The 20,900-nt window shown below is 33.9% G+C and overlaps 1 protein-coding gene across 1 annotated transcript in view; it reads right to left on the reverse strand.

Moving 5' to 3' along the window:
- ATP11B (ATPase phospholipid transporting 11B (putative)) overlaps positions 1 to 20,900 on the reverse strand; it is a 118,974-nt gene that overhangs the window by 21,348 nt on the left and 76,726 nt on the right. The window contains exons 22-27 of the mRNA XM_029938739.1: positions 16,348 to 16,501; positions 15,037 to 15,139; positions 11,063 to 11,208; positions 9,603 to 9,662; positions 7,910 to 8,037; positions 6,702 to 6,840 (exon numbers count right to left, since the gene is read on the reverse strand). Coding sequence (XP_029794599.1) covers positions 6,702 to 6,840; positions 7,910 to 8,037; positions 9,603 to 9,662; positions 11,063 to 11,208; positions 15,037 to 15,139; positions 16,348 to 16,501 — 730 coding nt within the window. The remainder of the gene's footprint in view (positions 1 to 6,701; positions 6,841 to 7,909; positions 8,038 to 9,602; positions 9,663 to 11,062; positions 11,209 to 15,036; positions 15,140 to 16,347; positions 16,502 to 20,900) is intronic.

Here is a 20,900-nt window from a genome sequence, read left to right on the forward strand (position 1 = left end):
AAGTTAAAGCAGTATGAAAAAAAAAACACCATAAAGCATGATTATGTTTATTACTGTCATGTAAAAGTTATCCTTTGATAACATTATCAGATTAGAAACCCAAAGATGGCTTTGAAACTGTGTGACACAGGGTGTTTTTAGTTAGAATGATAGTTATTAGTGACTGCTTTATTCATCTCACACAATAAAAATAATAACTCTTCAATCACAACCGTCTTCCAAAACCATTCCAACCAGAAGTTATGGCAGATCACCTGACACTGTATTTTTGGACACAGCACAGGAGAGCAGCAGAAAAGAAATTTACATACAAAACTAATACCTGCAAGGAAAGATCATGTCCAATGGAATTATTTTCAAAGAAGCCTATATCAAAATGTGGTTAATGCCAGTCAGCAAGTATTTTTCTGGGATTTATAGCTAAAATTTACTGAGATTTATTAAAAATGCAGAATCCCCAAAGCATGTCAGGATTTAATTTCCACAAATAAGAACAAAATCAGAAGTTTAAGTTAATTAAGTATACAAAGAGTTCTTACCATTGGTTTAAAAAATTATTTAAAATGTTTTTTTTTATTACTGATGTCTAACACTTAGCTATTTACTTGAAACATTACTTAACCTGTCGGTATCTTTTTTCATTTGTAAAATGGGGTAAGAACTTTATAGGTTTCAGTAAGAATTAGAATATGTAAAAATGGCAGGCTACCTGGTAGATAATAAGCAATCAAAAAATAATAGCTACTATCATCAATAATGAAACATCAATGAATATTCTTTCATTTGAGGCTATGTTGGGAGTTGATTTTCAAGAGTAAATGAATGGAAAAGTCATATTAAACCCCTCATTTTCTTGCTTTTATTATCTCTAGAAATGACCTGGAAATACCTAAAATCAATGGGTTCACTCAACTCCGCTCCTGGAGGAGTGCGTGTTACCTTTTTCTGGGCTTTGGGGACATATATTTATTTGATGCAGCCAAGGAACCTGTACTTGGAGGTAGTAACAACTACACGTCTATCCATGAGTATCTGTTTTTGCTGGGCCAAGATTTAGAGCTAGTAGTTTCTTCCTTACAAACAGATGAGAACTTAGAGCTCCCTCTTGCATTTAAGGCCACAGAGAGGGCTGTAGAAACACATTCACGTAGTCTTGTTATTGTTTTGTAAAATTAGTGAAAGTAATATATTTTTTGAGGTTTGTCTTTATTATTTTTTAGAAATATATAGCATATTGTCAAGTTAGCTAATATACAGTATATACAATGTGCTCTTGGCTTCAGGAGTAGATTCCCATGACTCATCATTTACATACAACACCCAGTGCTCATTCCAACACATGCCCTCTTCAATGTCCACCACCCATTTTCCCCTTTCCCCCACCCACTCATTACCTTCAGTTTGTTCTCTGTATTTAAGTCTCTTATGGTTTGCCTTCCTCTCTGTTTGAAACTATTTTTTTCCTTCCCTCCCTCCATGGTCTTCTGTTAAATTTCTCAAATTCTACATATTAGTGAAAACATGGTATCTGTCTTTCTCTGACTTATGCACTTAGCATAGTACCCTCCAGTTCCATTCACGTTGTTGCAAATGGCAGGATTTCACTCTTTCTCACTGCCAAGTAGTATTCTATGTATACATATGTGTACACACATATATATACATACTACATCTTCTTTATCAATTCATCAGTTGATAGACATTTGGGCTCTTTCCATAATCTGGGTATTGCTGAAAGTGCTACCAGAAACATTGAGGTACATGTGCTCCTATGAATCGGCATTCCTGTATCCTTTGGATAAATTCCTAGTAGTGCTATTGCTGGGTCATTAGAGAGTTCTATTTTTAATTTTTTGAGGAACCTTCACACTGTTTTCTAGAGTGGCGGCACCAGTTTACATTCCCACCAACAGTGCAAGAGGGTTCCTGTTTCTCCACATCCTTGCCAGCATCTGTTGTTTCCAGAGTTGCTAATTTTAGCCACTCCGACTGGTGTGAAGTAGTGTCTCAGTGTGATTTTGATTTGTCTTTCCCTGATGATAAGCAACATTGAACATCTTTTCATGTATCTTTTAGCAATCTGTATGTCTTTGGAAAAGTGTCTATTTATGCCTTCTGCCCATTTCTTCACTGGATTATTTGTTTTTCGGGTGTTGAATTTGGTTAAGTTCCTTATAGATTTTGGATACTAACCCTTTATCCGATAGGTCATTTGCAAATATCTTCTCCCATTCCTTTGGTTACCTTTTAGTTTTGTTGATTGTTTCCTTTGCAGTGCAGAACCTTTTTTATCTTGATGAAGTCCCAATAGTTCATTTTTGCTTTTATTTCCCTTGCCTTCTGAGAGCATAAGAAGAAGTTGCTGCAGCTGTGGTCAAAGAGGTTGCCTATTTTCTCCTCTAGGGTTTTGATGGTTTCCTATCTCACATTTAGGTCTTTCATCCATTTTGGGTATATTTTTGTGTATGGTGTAAGAAAGTGGTCTAGTTTCATTCTTCTGCATGTTGCTGTCCAGTTCTTCTAGCACCATTTGCTGAACAGACTGTCTTTTTTTCCCATTGGATACTCTTTCCTGCTTTGTCAAAGATAAGCTGGCTATACATTTGTGGGTGCAATTCTGGGTTCTCTATTCTATTCCATGGGTCTATCTGTCTGTTTTTGTGCCAATACCATACTGTCTTGATGGTAACAGCTTTGTCGCAGAGGCTAAAGTCCGGGACTGTGATGTCTCCAACTTTGGTTTTCTTTTTTAACATTGAAAGTAATATATTTCAAATAAATCCGTTAAGACGTCTTTCCATTCTGACTTCTGCTTGAACCGGCTGGTGATAAAGTAAATGGCAGACGGCATTTTGAGGATCAGGCTACAGATATTTTGAGTTGGGCTCATTCATTACATTGGCTTGGGTTAAGGGAAATGGAACTATTTATGTCATTCAGTTACATGTTCATGTACAGTGAAGTCTGCATTTATAGTTGCATTTTTTCCCCTTAAAGAGGGCCTGCCAAAATGTGTAATGTTCAGACTTTCCTAAACTTGGATAAACCCCCGTTCAGAAGAGAAAGATGCTCAAAAGGTTTTCTATCACAAACTGTTTTCTGGATCACTTCTTCCTGCTGAATTTGTTACCTCTTTATTTAATAAAGTCAAATTTGTATGCCAAATTACAAAGGATCATTCACCATTTGTATACTCAACAAAGAGTAACTGAGTATCCTTTATATGCCAAGCATCACCCCAGGCCTTGGGAATAAAGCGGTGAGAAGATAAAGTTCCTGAAGTCATGAAGCTTACACAGTAAAGGATACATATAATAAACTTACTAAAAATACATACTTTTAGGTAGAGACTACTGCTATGAAAAAAATAAATTTTAATAGGAGGTGGGTGTCAAAAAGTAATGGAAGCTGAGAAAGAGAACATTTTACTGGAGTGGGGCTGAAAAGTCTATTCGACCCAGTAATGTTTCAGCAGACTTGAATGAATAGGGGAGTCAGTCATATGCCCACGTGGGAGGAAAGCATCCAGGTCGGAAAAAAACAAGTGCAGAGGTCCTAATTGGAGAGCACAGTGATTTAAGAACAAGATAGCTAATATGGCTAGAGTACAGTGAATAAAAGGAAGGGTGTAGGAAAAACAGTCCAACAGGTAGATGGAGTCAGGATGGATGAAATTTTTTTTATACTGTAATAAATCACTGGATGATTTTGTGCAGGTCATTAGATGATCAAATTTTCATTTTTAAAGGACCACCTAGGCTGCTGTGTGAATAGAGAGTAGAAAATGGAATAACAGAAGCAGGAGAAGGCAGAGGCAGTAACTACAGCTCAGGAGAAAAGTGGTGGAGTCTGGACTATGTGGAAAGAAGTGGAAACATTCAGGATATATGTGACACTAGAACCAGTATAACTGCATAGTAGTTGTGAGAGTAGTGAAATTAAAAAAAAAATGATTCCTAAACTTAACTGAACAATTGAGTAAAAAGTGGTTCTATCTGTTAATACAGAGAAAACTGGAAGGGAAACAGGTCTGCAGAAGACAAAGTTCTGTTTAGCTATCTTAAGTCTGAGAGGCCTATGTGATTTGTTAAGTGGAGAAGGCAGTGATTTGACCCTGAGGAGAGCTGGCAGAGAATTCTCAGCAGATAAGCAGTATTTAGATGATGAGAAGAATGAGTTCACCCTATATACAGATGAAGAAGAAAAAATGTCAGAGTATTAAGCCCTGTGCCACTGCTCCATTTAGAAAAGTGGTTCTCAAGTGGGAGTGATTTTGTCTCCCAAGGGACATTTGGCTGGGTCTAGAGACATCTGTCATACTGGGGGGGGGGGGTGCGGAGAGAGCGGTACATGCATATATGCTACTGGTATCTAGTGGGTAGAAGCTAGGCATGCTGCATAACATCCTACAACTCCTAGGGTGAATCCTTACAATTAAATTATCTGGCTCAAAATATCATTAGTACAGAAGGTGGGAAGCCCTGATTCTGAGGGTAGGAAGAGAAGACTGAAAGAAACAGTCAGTAAAGGAGCCAAATTAAGTACAGAAGCTGAGAGAAAATAATATGGCAGGTAGAAAGGCTTTGTAAATTGTGCTCAGTCAGTTAAACATCCGACTTTGGCTCAGGTCATGATCTCATGGTTCATGGGTTCGAGCCCACATCAGGCTCTGTGCTGACCGATAGCTCAGAGCCTGGAGCCTGTCTTCAGATCCTGTGACTCCTCTTTCTGACCCTCCCCTGCTCATGCTGTCTCTCTCTCTCTCAAAAATAAATAAAAAACATTAAAAAAAAAAAGATTTCATAGGTAGTCAAATTCTTAGAAAGAGAAAGCAGAATTGGTGATTTCCAGGGGCTGAGAAGAGGAGGAAATGGGCAGTTGTTTATAGAGCTTCAGTTTTGCAAAATGAGTAAGTTCTGAAGATCTATTGTACAACAGTATGGATATACTTAATTGTACAACAGTATGGATATACTTAACACAACTGAACCTGTACTCTTAAAAATGTTAAGGTAGTTAAAAGAAAAGGTATCAGATTCTTTTACAAAGCAGGAAAGAATATCCAATGGGAAAAAGACTATCTCTTCAACAACAAATGGTGTTGGGAAAAGTGGACAGCAACATGCAAAAGAAACTGGACCACTTTCTTACACCATACACAAAAATAAATTCAAAATGGATTAAAGGCCTAAATGTGAAACCTGAAACCATAAAAATCCTAGAGGAGAACACAGGCAAGAACTTCTTTGACAACAGCGTCAGGAGCTTTTCCAGAGGCAAGGGAAACAAAAGGAAAAATAAACTACTAGGACTACATCAAAATAAAAAGCTTCTGCACAATGAAGGAAATAATTAGCAAAACTAAAAGGCAATCAATGGAATGGGAGAAAATATTTACAAATGACAAAGCCAATAAAGGGTTAGTATTCAAATAATATAAAGAACTTGTAAAACTCAACACCCAAAAAACAAATAATCCAATTAAAAAATGGGCAAAGAAATTACTAATGTGTGACTTCTTGTAATTTATTTATTGTGTGACCTGAGGCAAGTTTCTTAACCTCTCCAAGGTTAATTTTCTAATCTGCAAAAAGTAATCGATATTTTCCTCAGAGTTACAATTTAATAAGCTAACATGCACAAAGAATGTTAATGGCAGAAAGAAAGAACTCAATAAAAGGTAGTATTTGGGAAGTGCTGTAATCTTTATACTATACAAAAGAAGATCATATTTTTGTCCAAATCAGGCTGAACATGTCCTCAAGAGAAGTGGCAGTACTATGTATGTTCCTGCACTACATCCTGAAGGAATATTTGGCTAAAAAACCTCTCTACAATTGAAATCCATTTCCTTCATTGCACTTGCATATTTTAGTATTTGCTTATTTTTTGTATCTCACACAACTCTAAGCTTTGTGACCAAGTGTGTTTAGTTAACCTCATATATCCAGAATCTAGTATAGTATACAAATATGCTTGATCCTTAATAAATTTTTGCCAAACAAATAAAACTTCATATTCTCCCAAATATAAATCTTGTATCTCTGTGTCTCAAAATATATTTTGCAATGCTTAAGTACTGCCAGTGGGAAAGGGAAACTAAAGGTGACAAGCATTTCCAATTTACCACAGTACCAATGGTGTCACTTCCTTTCCTAACTCATCTAACTAAGCCTAGAAAGAGATGCCTAATTCCGCAGAAGTGAAATGAGCTCTCCAAACAGGACAGAGTAACAGTGGCCACTTCCCAAGCATACCAAAAAACCCAAAACCCAAAAAACAAAAACTAAACACTAAGTCCTCATTTCTCATATGAAAAATGCGAATCATAATACCTCTCCAATAAAATTATCATAAGGATTAATGGAGATGGAGCATGTTAAAACACTTAGCAAAATTAAGCACTGAATAGACATTAATTATTATTAAAACACAATACTGAAGTGAACAGCATGCAAGGATATATCCCCTTGTGTGAATTAATTTCTCAACAGCAAAACTGCCTAGTAACTTGAGTTTCATATTAAGACTATATGGTAATGCTTAACTTTTATTTGAAATCTTTTTATAATTGCATTTTAATACCTATACTTTTATAACTTGAATTGAATTTTACTTTTATTTTTTATGAGGTAAAGTTATCAAAGATCAGACTAAAGGAAATTTTTAACAAATATTCTTTAAGAAATGATCTATTTTACCTGGCCATTCCCAAGCAGAGATATATCTTTTCCAATGAGAAAATAGGATCCATAAAAGAAAATAAAGGCATGACTGAAACCCAGGATGGTCCAATAAAGAAATGTTTTAATGCTTAGTTGACGGTTTTTACTAATGTCTCTGTATATTAAAAAAAAAAAAAAAAAGGAGAAAAAGGATATTAGGGTTCACATTTATTATTTACCTACTACGTTATTATGATGATTTCATAACTATAAAGAGATAGATATTTAATTTAAAATTGCTTAAAAATATTAGCAGAAAGTATATACCTGAATTTACAAATACTGTTTAGAGTATACATTATGTGTAACCACTTTCCAATTCATCTAATATATTCAAATACATTTTCTCATTTAGAAAAAAACATGATATAGAAATAATAATTCAGTTTAATTGTGAAAAGCTGATCTGTCCCTGGTATATTCTGTTGTAAACATTCAGTTTATGCTATGGTTATCTCTTTTTAGTGGAGTTGTTTCAGTTTGATTCAATGAATTTGGCTCAACATTGAGGCTCCAAATCGATTTCATATCCACCAAAGGCTGATATAAGAAAAACAGTCTGTTGTTAATCTTAGGTCAAGCCCAGTCCCAGATCTCCTGGGAAACCAAACTGAGTCACTGCCATTTCTGGATGACTGAATACCTCTGTAAGAATGGACATCAGGTTAATGTGGGAACCATGAGCTAGGTCCTCAGGAATAGTTCCACATCTCTGTGATTACTTACTTGGTTCTGGGGAAGCAAAAATAACCCAGAAGATCTGGAATGCGAATTAATGTCCTCAACCCTGCATTTTGCATTGATTACAACTCATTAATTTGTCAATGCTAGAAAACAAACTAAATTTTTAGAAACTCTGGAGACAACCAATTACTGAGTAACTTTTTTTGTGCACATAAAATGGAATATTACTGGTTTGCAACAGTAAATGCAAATCATACAACTGTCCAATGCATTCCTAGTACAAAAGTGTTCATTTCAAAAAACTAAATTTTTTTCTTTGATATCCAAGAATTATAAGTCATAAAACTAAAGTAATTTCCTTAGTAAAATATTAATTACTGAGACACTACCTAATATATTTGCTTATTTATAAGATGCTTTCAAAAACTGGTAATTATGTAACAAACTATACGTACTCAGAAGTGTTATGGACATTTAATATTGTATTGGAAAATACTTACCGATAGAGGGTAGGCTTGCTCTGTAATACATGAGGGTCTATATGCTGTTCCAACAGACTATATATTAGTATAGGTAGGGAAGTAAAACAGATATTGTATAAAGTCAGGTACACGCTGTCATACAGTGTCTAGAAAGAGAAATTGGTGGGAATTTTGAGATTCAAAACTGTGTTTAGTTATGTATATGATCATAAACAAGCCTACTAGAAATACGCATGAAAATTATATAGCTTTCTCAATTTATACAAAAATCCAATTTAGTAATTCCAATTTATTTCTTATATAGACACAAACATGTAATATTCCTAGATTTATATTCTTTGTGGGAATTGGAACATTTTGTTATGTCAAGTGATATGGAATTATAGTGAACTGGGGCTACACTTCAAGATTCTCCACAATTTGGTCACTGTGATGTTACTTTACACAATTCTCCTACATGCGTCTTAGGCTTTTTACTATTCCTTGGTAGGATACACATATAGTTTTGCTTTTATGACTCTGTCTTCCTATCTAAATCCTACACTGCCTTTAAGGTCTGATCCATGAAACTTTAAACACTGGCTCAAGTCCTTGATGATAAAACTTACTATGTAAACAGCTGTATGTGCTACTATTGGTACTAAGTGCCTAGCACTTTGCCTACACTTCATGTACTGCTTTTCTTGTTATTAAATCTGTCTCAAACTGTACTGTAAATTCTCCGAAAACCTAAACAAAATAGGTTAGGTTTCCTTATCATATGCTCCTATAGCATTCTCTAACTCATTCAAATAAGCACACATCGTTCCTGGCAACCAATGTCCAAGCAGATATTTGAAACTGAGAGCTACAGGTTGTAAATGGAAGCAAAAACAGTGATTACGGATAGAGACAACTCAAGAAAAACTTAAGATAATTAGGCTCTTATTTCAATAAATTAGAAGAAATATCTCGATCAATTAGAGATGTATGGTGTGGTTTGTGAAAAGGGTGCTCAATTAGTCAAAAGCAGTAGATCCTGGTAGGGGTTAGTTACTAACTTCATAGCTATGTGATCTTGGGCAAGTTACTAAATTTCTATGGATTTCAATTTCATTTTCTACAAAATAAAACAGTAGATGGCAAATACGTGACACGTGTACAACCAAAGATCCATATGTGCCCATTACAGATACTACTATTACCCAATTACAGGGTTTTCTCTCTGAGCCTATAGCTTCGGAATACTTTTCAAAGCAGCATTCCTGGTGGCCCCTACCAGTTATTTAGAGTTAGCTTATGAGATAAAGTCTGTATGTCATTCCTGCACTCAAATTACTAAACTTCTTTCCCAATCCAAAAAAATTCTGTGAGTCAAAAAATAAATAATGAGGTAATCCCCCAACAGTTACTCTGACATGGCTTGATACTGAGCTTTATTACATGGAAGTTGAAAAAGTTACCACAATTCTCTCAGAAACTGTTAAGAGTTAATATTTGTTTTTTAGAAAGCATCCAGAATCAAAATATATTTTAGTATTAACATTCACTTTAAACTGAAAATCAGAATAAATATTATCAATTTTATATGACCAATATACTAATTAGGGAAGTATTGACTATTTATTTGCAGGACTAGGAAAAATAGAAAAAGTACCTCCAAGCATCTATCAAAAACTGAATACACACACCTTATTCTAAAAGGATAAATCAGAAGCTTTTATTTACTTACTTGTTGAGAAAACAAACAGTAGAACTGATATAAAAATTGGGGTGTGATAAAGCACACATTCTGGAAAACAAGATTAAATGAAAATCATTAAATTTTTTTGGTCTAAAAGGGGAATAATTTCTAAGAATGGTTTATTAAAGAGTCCAGAAACACAATTTCTGATATGTTAAGTAGAAGATCTAATCATAGGAACTTGTCCTATTGTTTAAAAATGTCTAAAAGAATTCTGAGCAGCAATTCAAATGTTAGAATGAAAATATCTTCGGCTCTTATTGCTAAGCAATGCCTTAATTTTAAATTTACAATCTTCCAGGTATTATTCAATACTTTTCATTTATGAGACAATAAGTACGGTTTATTTAAACTATAAGGCTATGGGGCACGTGGATGGCTCAGTCTGTTAAGCATCTGACTCTGGATTTCATTCCAGGTCATGATCTCATAGTCTGGGAGTTCCAGCCCCATGTCCGGCTCTGTGCTGACAGCACAGAGCCTGCTTGGGATTCTCTCTTCCCCTCTCTGCTCACACTCTTTCTCTCTCTCAAAAATAAATAAAATAAACATTTAAACTTTAGGGTATAACAGTTTTAAAATAAAAATATTTAAAATAATAAAATGGAATTATGAAAATCCATTTCAATATATGTACTTATATCACAGTAAAAGCTCTAAGACAGAAAAGCTATAATAAGGTAGAAATAATCTATAATAAGGTTGCCATCACTTTATTAGTAATATGCAATCTACATGTGTTCTTTTATTGGCTTATAGATATTATTTATAATATATGCAATATAGAATACTCTATATTGTATTAAATGTCTTAGTAGGCAGGAGCTCCTAACATGGGTTCCCTTGAAGTTCACCTTCCCCAAAGGGGTAAAGAGAATGGTATTTCAATGTAATTAGTTTCCTTGTAAACCTAAAGAGTATTTTACTTTATCCATATAAAACCCCTCTAATGAGTAGTTTATGCATTTCACTAGACTACCAAAGGGTCTCACTAGACTACCAAAAGATGAAAAACCTCTACTTGAAACCACTGTACTGGACTTAAATTAAAACTTATTACTGGCTCAGGAAAAAAATACCATGAAAAATCAAATTAATTACATTTTAATTTGCATGGAATAAAATGTATCAATTTTAAGGGTGAATTTTGATGCTGACAAATCTATGCACCCCTGTAACCACCACCACAATCCAATTAGCTTTTCTAGCAGGCAAAGTTCCCTTATATCCCTTCCAGTCTGTGCTGTCACCTGCACCCTTCGCCTCAGGCAACCCGATTTGCTGTCAGTACACAGTAGACTTAGGACAAAATAATCAAAGTATATTCCACAAATTGCTATTTTTACTTATAGAAAGTACTTTTAAGAATAATTTGAATGGCAACCATATACCTTATATTAAAATGTCAAATTACTGTCAGTAAATGATTATATCTCCATGAAACTCACCTTATAAAAAAAATACTGTACAAGGGTAGCTATTCTAATATAATAAAAATGACCATGAACAAAAAGCAATTTGGAGAGGAATTTAAATCGAGCTATTGCATAGTCACTGTTTCTTGCAGCTTGTCTTCCTTCTTTACCCATGATTCCTGTAATAAAGTAGACAAAAAAGGCAGGTTCACTAATAACTGAGAAGTGTGATTTTGATGATTTAACTGCAAATATCTTCAATTATCTATAGCAGTTGAACCTGGACTTGGAATCACTGTATCCTAATAAAGAGAGGATAGTAGATTCCCAAAAGGTTGTTCCACTTAAATCAAATACATAATTAAAACAAAGCTACAACTCATACCAGGCATGTAACATTAAATGTCAAAGACTCAGAATATAATAAAATACAATTAAGATAAAAATAATATTGAAAGTTAAGGATCTTATAAGAACATCAAGGTTACACTAATGGATACAAAGTACCAGCTAATAGATTTCTAATAGAGAGAATGCTATAAAACAGCTTTAACTTTATTTCCAATGAATATAAAAATACCCAAATTGAACGATTTGAACCTAGCAAAAACAAGCATTAAGTTTAATCGTTTTAAAGCTTTCATACATAAGTCAAACAAACTGTGCTCTTTATTTACTGATTGAATTTTATTATTTAAAATGGAAGCCCTGATTTTATTTATTATTGGGTTCAACAGGCATGAAATGTTTCAATAAATATAACTAATAAACATTAGACAGGGCAAATGAAGACCTAAAGTTATATGCATTGAGGGCATCTGGTTGGCTCAGTCGGTAAGCATCAGACTATTGATTTTGGCTCAGGTCAAGATCTCACAGTTCCTGGAATCAAGCCCCTTGTCAGGATCCCTGCTGACAGCATAGAGCTTGCTTGCGATTCTCTCCTTTTCTCTCTGTCCCTTACAAACGACCCTCCCCAACCAATCTTTCTCTGTCTCAAAATAAACTTAAAAAAAAAAAACTGTATGCATTGTTGCTGAAAATTCTTACATAGGTAATTAATAGTGAGAAAAGCTAGCACACTCACAACTTATCTTTCCACAACCACACCTAAATAAAAGTTATGCATGAAACAGCAATTCACCAGATCAAATATCTATGCACACATTTTGAACAAATGCAAAGCATATAAATATTTTAAATGTTTAATGTGACAATCTTGCTCCCTACTTGTTAATTTATCTAATCTAGGCTGGATAAAATGTGCTTTTTAAAAGAAGTGTACAATATCACTTGAAATTAGTACATAATTTTATCTAATAAATATGAATACATTTTTTAAGGTTACAGTAATCCATTCGGTCGCAAAAAAGTCCTTACAAAGTTTGTTTTTTCAATCTGAAAGCAGCTTTGAAAAATCATATTTCAAAATTATAATTTTTACTTTTATAATAAAAGGAAAAAAATTCTCAAATGGCTAGATATAGATAATCATTTATATTCATAACATCTAGAGAATACGACTAGTTTGAGTCTATATCCTTGAAGAATTTTTCCTTCTGCATTTTTTGTGCGTATTTAATATATATACAAATGTACAAAATGAGATTATTTGCTTTGTAATCTGCTATTGTCACTTAATACATTATGGACATTGTTTATAACATCTTTGTTAATATATTCATTTTTAAAAAATGTTTTTAATTTATTTTGAGTGAGAGAATTTGCATGCATGTTGGGGAAGCAGAGAGAGAATCCCAAGCAGGCTCCAAACAGTCAGGGTGGAGCCCCACACGGTGCTTGATCTCAAAATCCTCAAGATCATGACCTGAACTGAAATCAAGAGTTGGATGCTTAACTAACTGAGCCAGCCAGGTGTCCCTTTATTTATTTTCTTAAAAGAAATTTCTATATGCCTAACTGCTAGGTCAACAGCACACATTTAAAATTCTATTATACATAATAATGCAGGGTATACCAATTTACACTCCCACTAGTATTGTACATGCAGTTCCAAGTTTTACCCATCTTTGTAATTTTGCCAATCTGACAGGTAATTTTAACTTGTGTGTTTTTGAGTATTAGTGAGTTGAACACTTTTTTCATGTATTTAATACTCATTTTAATTTTTGAAAAATGTTATATATTTTGAGAGAGAGAGAGCACGTGTGCATGAAATCGGGTGGGGGAGAAAGAGAGAGAGACAGAGAGAGCGAGAGCGAGAAAGAAGTCAAATCCCAAGCAGGCTCTGTGCTATCAGCACAAGGACTGATGCAGGTCTCGAACCCATAAACTATGAGATCATAACCTGAGTCGAAATCAAGAGTCAGAAGCTTAACTGACTGAGTTACCCAGGCACCCATGCAAATGCTCTTTACTAGTTTCATGTTTAAATTTTGCATATGGGTATATTAACTTCTGCCAGACACAGACATACTGACCACTCCCTTTACAGTGCCTTGTTCTTTTTTTTGTTTGTTTGTTTTTTACTAAAAATTAGATCCTTCCATACCTCAAATTACAAGATTACTCATTATTTTCTTCTATTACTTCTTGTGGTCTTTAAAGTTAAAAAATTTTTTTTAAATGTTTATTTGTTTTTGGGAGACAGAGTGCAAGCAGGGGAGGGGTAGAGAGAGAGGGTAAAGTTTCTTAAATATTTAATCATTCTGCAATTTGTTTGGCTCTAAGAAATGGAAAGGGGCTTAACTTTTTATTTCTCCCAAATAGCCAAATCAGTTATATTAGTATTTTTTTTTAATCAAATAACTTGTTTCCCTATGCATTTGAAACATCTCCTTTTTTAAAAACTACATTTCCAGATGTTTGAATCTATTCTACTCACTGGTCTCTCTGTTACCATACTAGAATCAAACTGTTTTAACTACTGTTTTCTTTTTATGCTTTAATAGTAAGGTATAGGAAGTTATCATCAAATTGTTATGGAGATTTATGGTAAACAACAGTACACGAACGGGAAAGAAAATTAAGTTTTCAAAATGTGAAGTTAATTAGCCCAGAGTAAAGAACTGATTTGAGAGCTTACACTAGAAATATCAGGCCTGAGAACTGTCACAGGACATTATAGAGGTTATTCCAGAAGAGGAATTAGTCTTTTTTCTAACTCTAAAATTTTATCCTTCATTAAAAAACCCTCCATACCTTTCTCCTTTGCTTCTGTATTTGCATAATAAAGCTATTTAGGAAGGCAGCTCAGAATATGGTTTAAATAGGAAATGACTGATAATTTATATATAATATTAGTCTTCTAAATATAACAAAAACTTTAGGCAAAAATAGAAAAGAAATTAGAACAAAGGTTGTTAAATTAGAAAATTATCTGAGGGGCGCCTAGGTGGCTCAGTCAGTTAAGGGTCTGACTTTGGCTCAGGTCATGATCTCGCAGTTTGTGAATTCGAGCCCCAAATGGGGCTCTCTGCTGTCAGTGCAGAGCCTGCTTCGGATCCTCTGTCTCTCTCTCTGCACCCTTCCCTCAATCGTCCTCTCTCTCTCACTCAAAAATAAATAAACATTTAAATAAAGAGGAATATTATTTCAAAATTTGTATTTATTGTAATAGTTTGGTATAATTTCTTATTTCTAAAATTGTCATTAGAAGGACTTGCAGAATCTTTAGATTGAAAAAGATAATAAATAATGAGAACACTCTAAAAGAATTGAAACCATGAGGGCAACTATGTAAATCACATTTAGAGCTTAAAAATTATGTAATAATGTGAGAAAATACTTTAAAAGGTACAACATGGCAAGTAAAATAAAGTTACTTTATTATGAAGGAGATAAAATTATCTAATGTGGTATTTATTTCCTTGAAAATTTGTAATTAAAATACCTTAAATATTGAGCTAAATTATAATAAGCTTTGATGAGATACACTGATATATTACCATATTGCATGCATATATTTTATACTACATTTTAGTCTACAAAAGGAAAATTCAAAATCACCATTATGCCAATTTTATAAATTAAAAAAAATCAATCACCTATGCCAACATGTGCTTCCTGTATCATGCTTACATCATTAGCACCATCACCAACAGCCAATGTTATAGGTTTCTCAGGTGAGATTTTTATCAGTCTTATTACCTGAAAGACATACAACTAATTCGTTATTTATTATAAAATTTCAATTCTTTTTTATTTATATAGTCACTTATCTAAAATGTTACAAGAACAGTTGAATAATGAAAAAAATTAATTTTATATTAGACAATAGTTTGCAATGAGGTTCATGTTTTGAGATGTTAGGAGTGTCTTTCAGAAATTACACAGCAAAAGAGAATATTATCTTTGGATTTTATGATAGGAAGCAAGTCTCTTTTAAATATAGCTTAAATGTGTAAAAAGCTTAATAATAATTGTGTTAAAAACTCATTACACTTAACTTTGTCAGGCAAAATATTCTCTTTCTCAAGTAGTTATTTTTTTTATTTGATAGAGAAAAGGTAATTATTTTCTCGTCATAAAATTTAAGAGATTTATAAAAGCAATAAAGATTAAATTCAATAAAGTTAAAAGAAAAGTTTCTTTGGAATTCTTGAACATACATTTATAAAGACCCTAGTCATTAACTGTACTTGGTCTCCAGTTGTAGTCTCCACAGACTGGGTATATGAATTACAACAATACATGCATTTTAATAAAACTCCATGAAGCCAAAACAATGATGGATTTATTAGACCCATATGAGAAACAATCAGCATGTAGGAATGCATTTCAAAGAGATTTGTGAAAAATACAATGTTAAGACCCAAATTTTAAATCTAGAGTTATAAATAATACTTGTATAGCTTTTCATTTTTTAGCTTAAATTTAGTATTTCCTGTATATAGGTTAACAACACAAGATAATTAGCTTTTCAACTTTTTACTAAAGTTTTACCGCTTAATAGCCACTTTAACAGAAAATTATCACTTTAGGACAATGCAAAAATAAGCTGTGATCCACAGACCACCTGAAGTTACAGAAGAACAGAAGTCTTCCAGACTTCCTCACCAGTTAAGTAACTAACTTATGAAACTGTAGTTATCAAAGTTTAATTTGTGTCTCAGCAAAATCACAAACTGCCACCCATCAAAGACTTTGTAGGTCACTATGAATAGCTGAAACTAATACTCATTCTGAAAATTCCAAAGGTCTAATGTACATGGTTAAAATTCATAACATGAGAAGACTGACTTAGTAATAAGATTCATATATTGCGTACCACCAAATAGGACTAGATAAGACATGAACCTTAAAGACTACTTTTAGCTCTCAGTATCTTTAAGAAACATTTTATAACATAAACATACCTTTGCTTTTTGCAGTGGTGCCATACGACAGCACAATACAGCTGAACAATTTCTGCAAACTTCCATAAATAGTTTTTCATGCTCCCTGAGTGCAAGAGACAGGCTAGTCCCGTCTACCACCAGCCCATGCTGGATCACATGATCCTCTTTAATTCTGAGAAAAAATAATTAAACTGTCCATAAGATACTTTGAAATATTATTTATATACATCTAGTGAACAATAAATTCTTACAAAAAGATAGACGATTTACCTGCAGGCTTTATTGTTACAAAACTGATATATCAAGAAAGAAGTGGGGTTACATTACCTGAAAGCTGAGATTAAGCAAAACTGAGTGTGACTGATATGATGATAAAACAGATGATATTCAATGTTATAATGACCTGATACAGATAGAGTAACTATATCTTCTAAAATGGGAATTATAAAGCATATAATTCTTAGGATATTCTCCCGAAGTGTATGAAAAATCTTACAAAAATATAAAATTATTAGTTACATATTTAGGAAGTACTAATTTTAAAAAGTAAATGAAATCAACAATGTCCAGGAAAATTCATGAGCTAGATTTACCATGTGAGCAAGAAGGAATAAAGGAATCAAAACTGTCTTTTGATATTAATGCCTACATTGGATTCTATGTAATGCCAGATAGTCGGATGGTGGAACATGGATAGCATCTCCTGGTAGGCATATGCCATATGAGTACATCTCTATCCCTTCATGTAATTACCATCTTTTTGTGTGGTGATAAATTCAAGATCTATTCCCTTAACAATTTTTAAGTATATAACACAGTACTGTTAATTATAGTTACCATGCCATATATTAGAATCCCAGAACTCATTTGTCTTATATAGAAGCTACAAGTTTTACCCTTTGACCATCATCTCCCCATTTTCCCTACACCCCAGCCTTGGAAACCACCATTCTACTCTGTTTCTATGAGTTCAGCTTTTTTAGATTCCACATGTGTTTGTGTCTTCCTGTCTGACTTATTTCACTTAGCACACTGCTAAGGTCCATCCATGTTGTCACAAGAAAATTTCCTTCTCTTTTACAGCTGAATAATATTCCTGTGTGTACGTGCATGTTTGTGTGTTTATACATACACACATTTTCTTTATCCATTAATCCAACAGACACTTAGGTCGTTTCCATTCTTGGCTATTGTGAATACTGCAGCCATGAACATGGGGGGTGCAAATATTTCTTTCAGATAATGACTGCATTTTCCTTGGATATATATCCAGAAGTGGGATTGCTGGATCACACAGTAGATCTATTTTCAGTTCTTGAGGAACCTCCATATTGTCTTCCACAGTAACTGAACCCTCCAGTTTTACTTTTATAAGTTTATTTATTTTGAGAGCGAGAGAGTGTGCACGCCTGCAAGTGGGAAAGGGACAGAGAAAATTCCAAGCAGGCTCCTCACTATCAGTGTAGACACGATCACTAGGGACACAGGGCTCGAGCACATGAACTGTGAGATCATCACCTAAGCTGAAATCAGGAGTCAGATGCTTAACTGACTGAACCACCCAGGTGCCCTGGTGCTCTCCATTTTTATTTTATTTTTTATTTTTTAATGTTTTATTTATTTTGGAGAGAAAGAGAAAGAGCCTGTCTTCGGATTCTGTATCTCTCTCTCTCTCTGGGGAGGGTCATAAAGAGAGAGATACAGAACTCAAAGACAGGCTCAAGGCTCTGAGCTAGCTGTCAGCACAGAGCCTGATGTAGGACTTGAATCCACAAACCGCGAGATCATGACCTGAGCTGAGGCCGGACGTTCAAAGGACCGAGCCACCCAGGCGCCCCTGTGCTCTCCATTTTTAAATGAGAAGTGAGAAAGCTATCAAATGAGCAACAAACTATAAAAACTAAATATATATTGATAAATTTTAGTCTTATAAAAAAAACACTTTTATGAGTCAAAATGATGTCTTTCACAGTATGCCTAATCACTATTGTGTTGCATGGTAACTAATACGTGGTAAATAATTATCTTTTGCAACATAAAATTTTTAAAAATGTTATTTTTCTTTTATTAATTGTCCTGTACCTGAAAGCAACACCACACTGACTGTTTTTCCTCCCTACTGGCCAAACTTTTACTTAGCAACCTGTGCTGTCTCCAATGTGTTCAGTCTAAGTACTGCCCGAGCCATGGCTCAGAAGAAGGGGTAGCAGCCAAGAGTGAGAGAGATCAGTTTTCCTCTGGAACAGTCCTAAGCACATTAAATTAAAGTTTCTTCTTTATAAGTCACCGTATTATCCCACAATCCATGAGATAATATTTATGAAATGTGGGAAAGCATCTCACAGTTCTGACACATAGTAGGTGCATCTGTTCATCTCCGTAGCCTCATGTCTTAATACTTCCTATATACCCTCTTCCCATCTACTGCATTCTCTGGCCACACTTCACTACTGTTGACTCCTTGAATGAATCCATCTTATTACAATCCAGTTGTAATAAGTCTACCACAATTTTTTTTTTTTTTTTACCAACCACTGTTAAGTATTCTGAAAGTAAACAATACACCTTACATCACTTAGTGTTCCAAATTCTAGACAGCAGACCACCAATAAGGGTTTGTGAAGGAATGGGTATACAAAGTAAAGCTTTCAAAGGAATGGAATTCTTTGCTCCACCCAAAATTTTTAGAATAGATGTTTCTTGGAAGTCTGTAAATCAAAACCCTATTGACTTACATGGTTATCTCAGAAAACATTTTCTACCAAAAAGATGGTATCTCTAAAATAGAATAGAAATTTCATATAGCAAGCCTTAAAAAAGACTATAATGGGGGCGCCTGGGTGGCTCAGTCGGTTAAGCCTCCGACTTTGGCTCAGGTCAGATCTCACGTTCGTGGGTTCAAGCCCCGCATCAGGCTCTGTGCTGACAGCTAGCTCAGAGCCTGGAGCCTGCTTCCGGTTCTGTGTCTCCTTCTCTCTCTGCCCTTCCCCCTCTCATGCTCTGTCTCTCTCTGTATCAAAAATAAATAAAACACTAAAAATCTAAATTTAAAAAAATAAAAAAATAAAAAATTAAAAAAAGACTATAATGTTCACTATAACACAGCTTTTGTACAAAAGGAAGATAAACAATATCCATAATCTTAACAGATTCACTAAAAGCACATATATAGGAGATTTAAAGAATAAAACACAAATAATAATTATCTTTAGATGGTTATGTTATATTATATTCCATCGTATCTTCATCCTGTTCAGTATTTTTTAAATGGCTACTTGTTACTTTGATACAGGATTAATATTTTAGATGCTTTAATCCTGTATCAAAGTAACAAGTAGCCATTTAAAAAATACTGAACAGGATGAAGACATGATTCTGAAAAATTTATTTTTATGTGTTAGGGAGTTCCCATTGACGTTATGGTACTTAAATGTTTAAGAAGCCACAATGGTGTTGTCACTACTCCCAAAATATAGTATAATTACCTAGATCAACTGCTTTTTTGAACTCAAGCAAAGAACCTTCTGAGAGTTGTACTATCTCTTTAAAACACCCTTAAATAAGTTTTTCTTTGATGAAATCCAGAGTTCTGTACCATATCAATGCCTGCATACCAAATATGAATAAAGCTCTCAAAGCACACTGAAAACTGCAGGCACTATTTTTTCCACATCTGTTTCTCTGTATTAGCATCACAATGCTGCAAATGACAGGTACCTGTGGGAAACCTGAACAATCCTAATGCTTACACTGAAGCAATCCTTAAATCATTGTGAAAAATCAGACTGGTAAAGAGGCTCCTAAATAAAGCTGATCTGTCTATAAAAAACAGATTGAAAAGAAAAGAATGACTTTAGAGTACAAATACTTACAAAATTACCTCTGAACAGTAGAATGCATTTTAATTTCCCAGTTTAGTCATATGGACTAGATCTGGGTTTGTCAAGTGTTTTCTGTACAGAGACAGAAGTAAATAGTTCAATTTTAGGTTTTGTGGGTCAAGAGGCTAAACTGAGAACATAGGTACTTATGTTAAAATAGAGGAAAAAGATTTTGAGAAAAACTTTTATGGACTATAAAAAAATTTAATAATTGTAATTGGGTACAATTTTTAAAGTAATACAAATCTACTAGTGAGAAGCATGGAAATATTTTCTTTCTGGTTGGTTGGGCAGGGGGAAGGAGGGGAGATAACATTTTGCTTAATTCAGGTTTAAAGTTAGTGTTCCCTTTCATCAAAATCAATTCCAAATGTCCACCTTAATTTAATGCTGATCTATAATGAGACTTTATAATTTAAAACAACAGAATTATCTGTATTGAGATTTTGTATTTTATCTTTGAATATGTCTTTTCAAACAGGTAGCATATTAAAGTGTCACTGAGTAATAAACAGTGCTGTGACTCCTAATTTGATAATAAAACAATCAATACTACATTGTGCATGAAAAGTTTATAAAAGTACATTTTTCTTTTCTTGTTTGCACCTGATGGATAAATACTACTAATAAAAACACAGTAAAATGTCACAGGGCAGTACGTGTGGCACTCAAAACACTACTGAGTTATAA

The sequence above is a fragment of the Suricata suricatta genome, chromosome 5 (assembly GCF_006229205.1).
Source record: "Suricata suricatta isolate VVHF042 chromosome 5, meerkat_22Aug2017_6uvM2_HiC, whole genome shotgun sequence".
Classification (NCBI taxonomy): Eukaryota; Metazoa; Chordata; class Mammalia; order Carnivora; family Herpestidae; genus Suricata; species Suricata suricatta.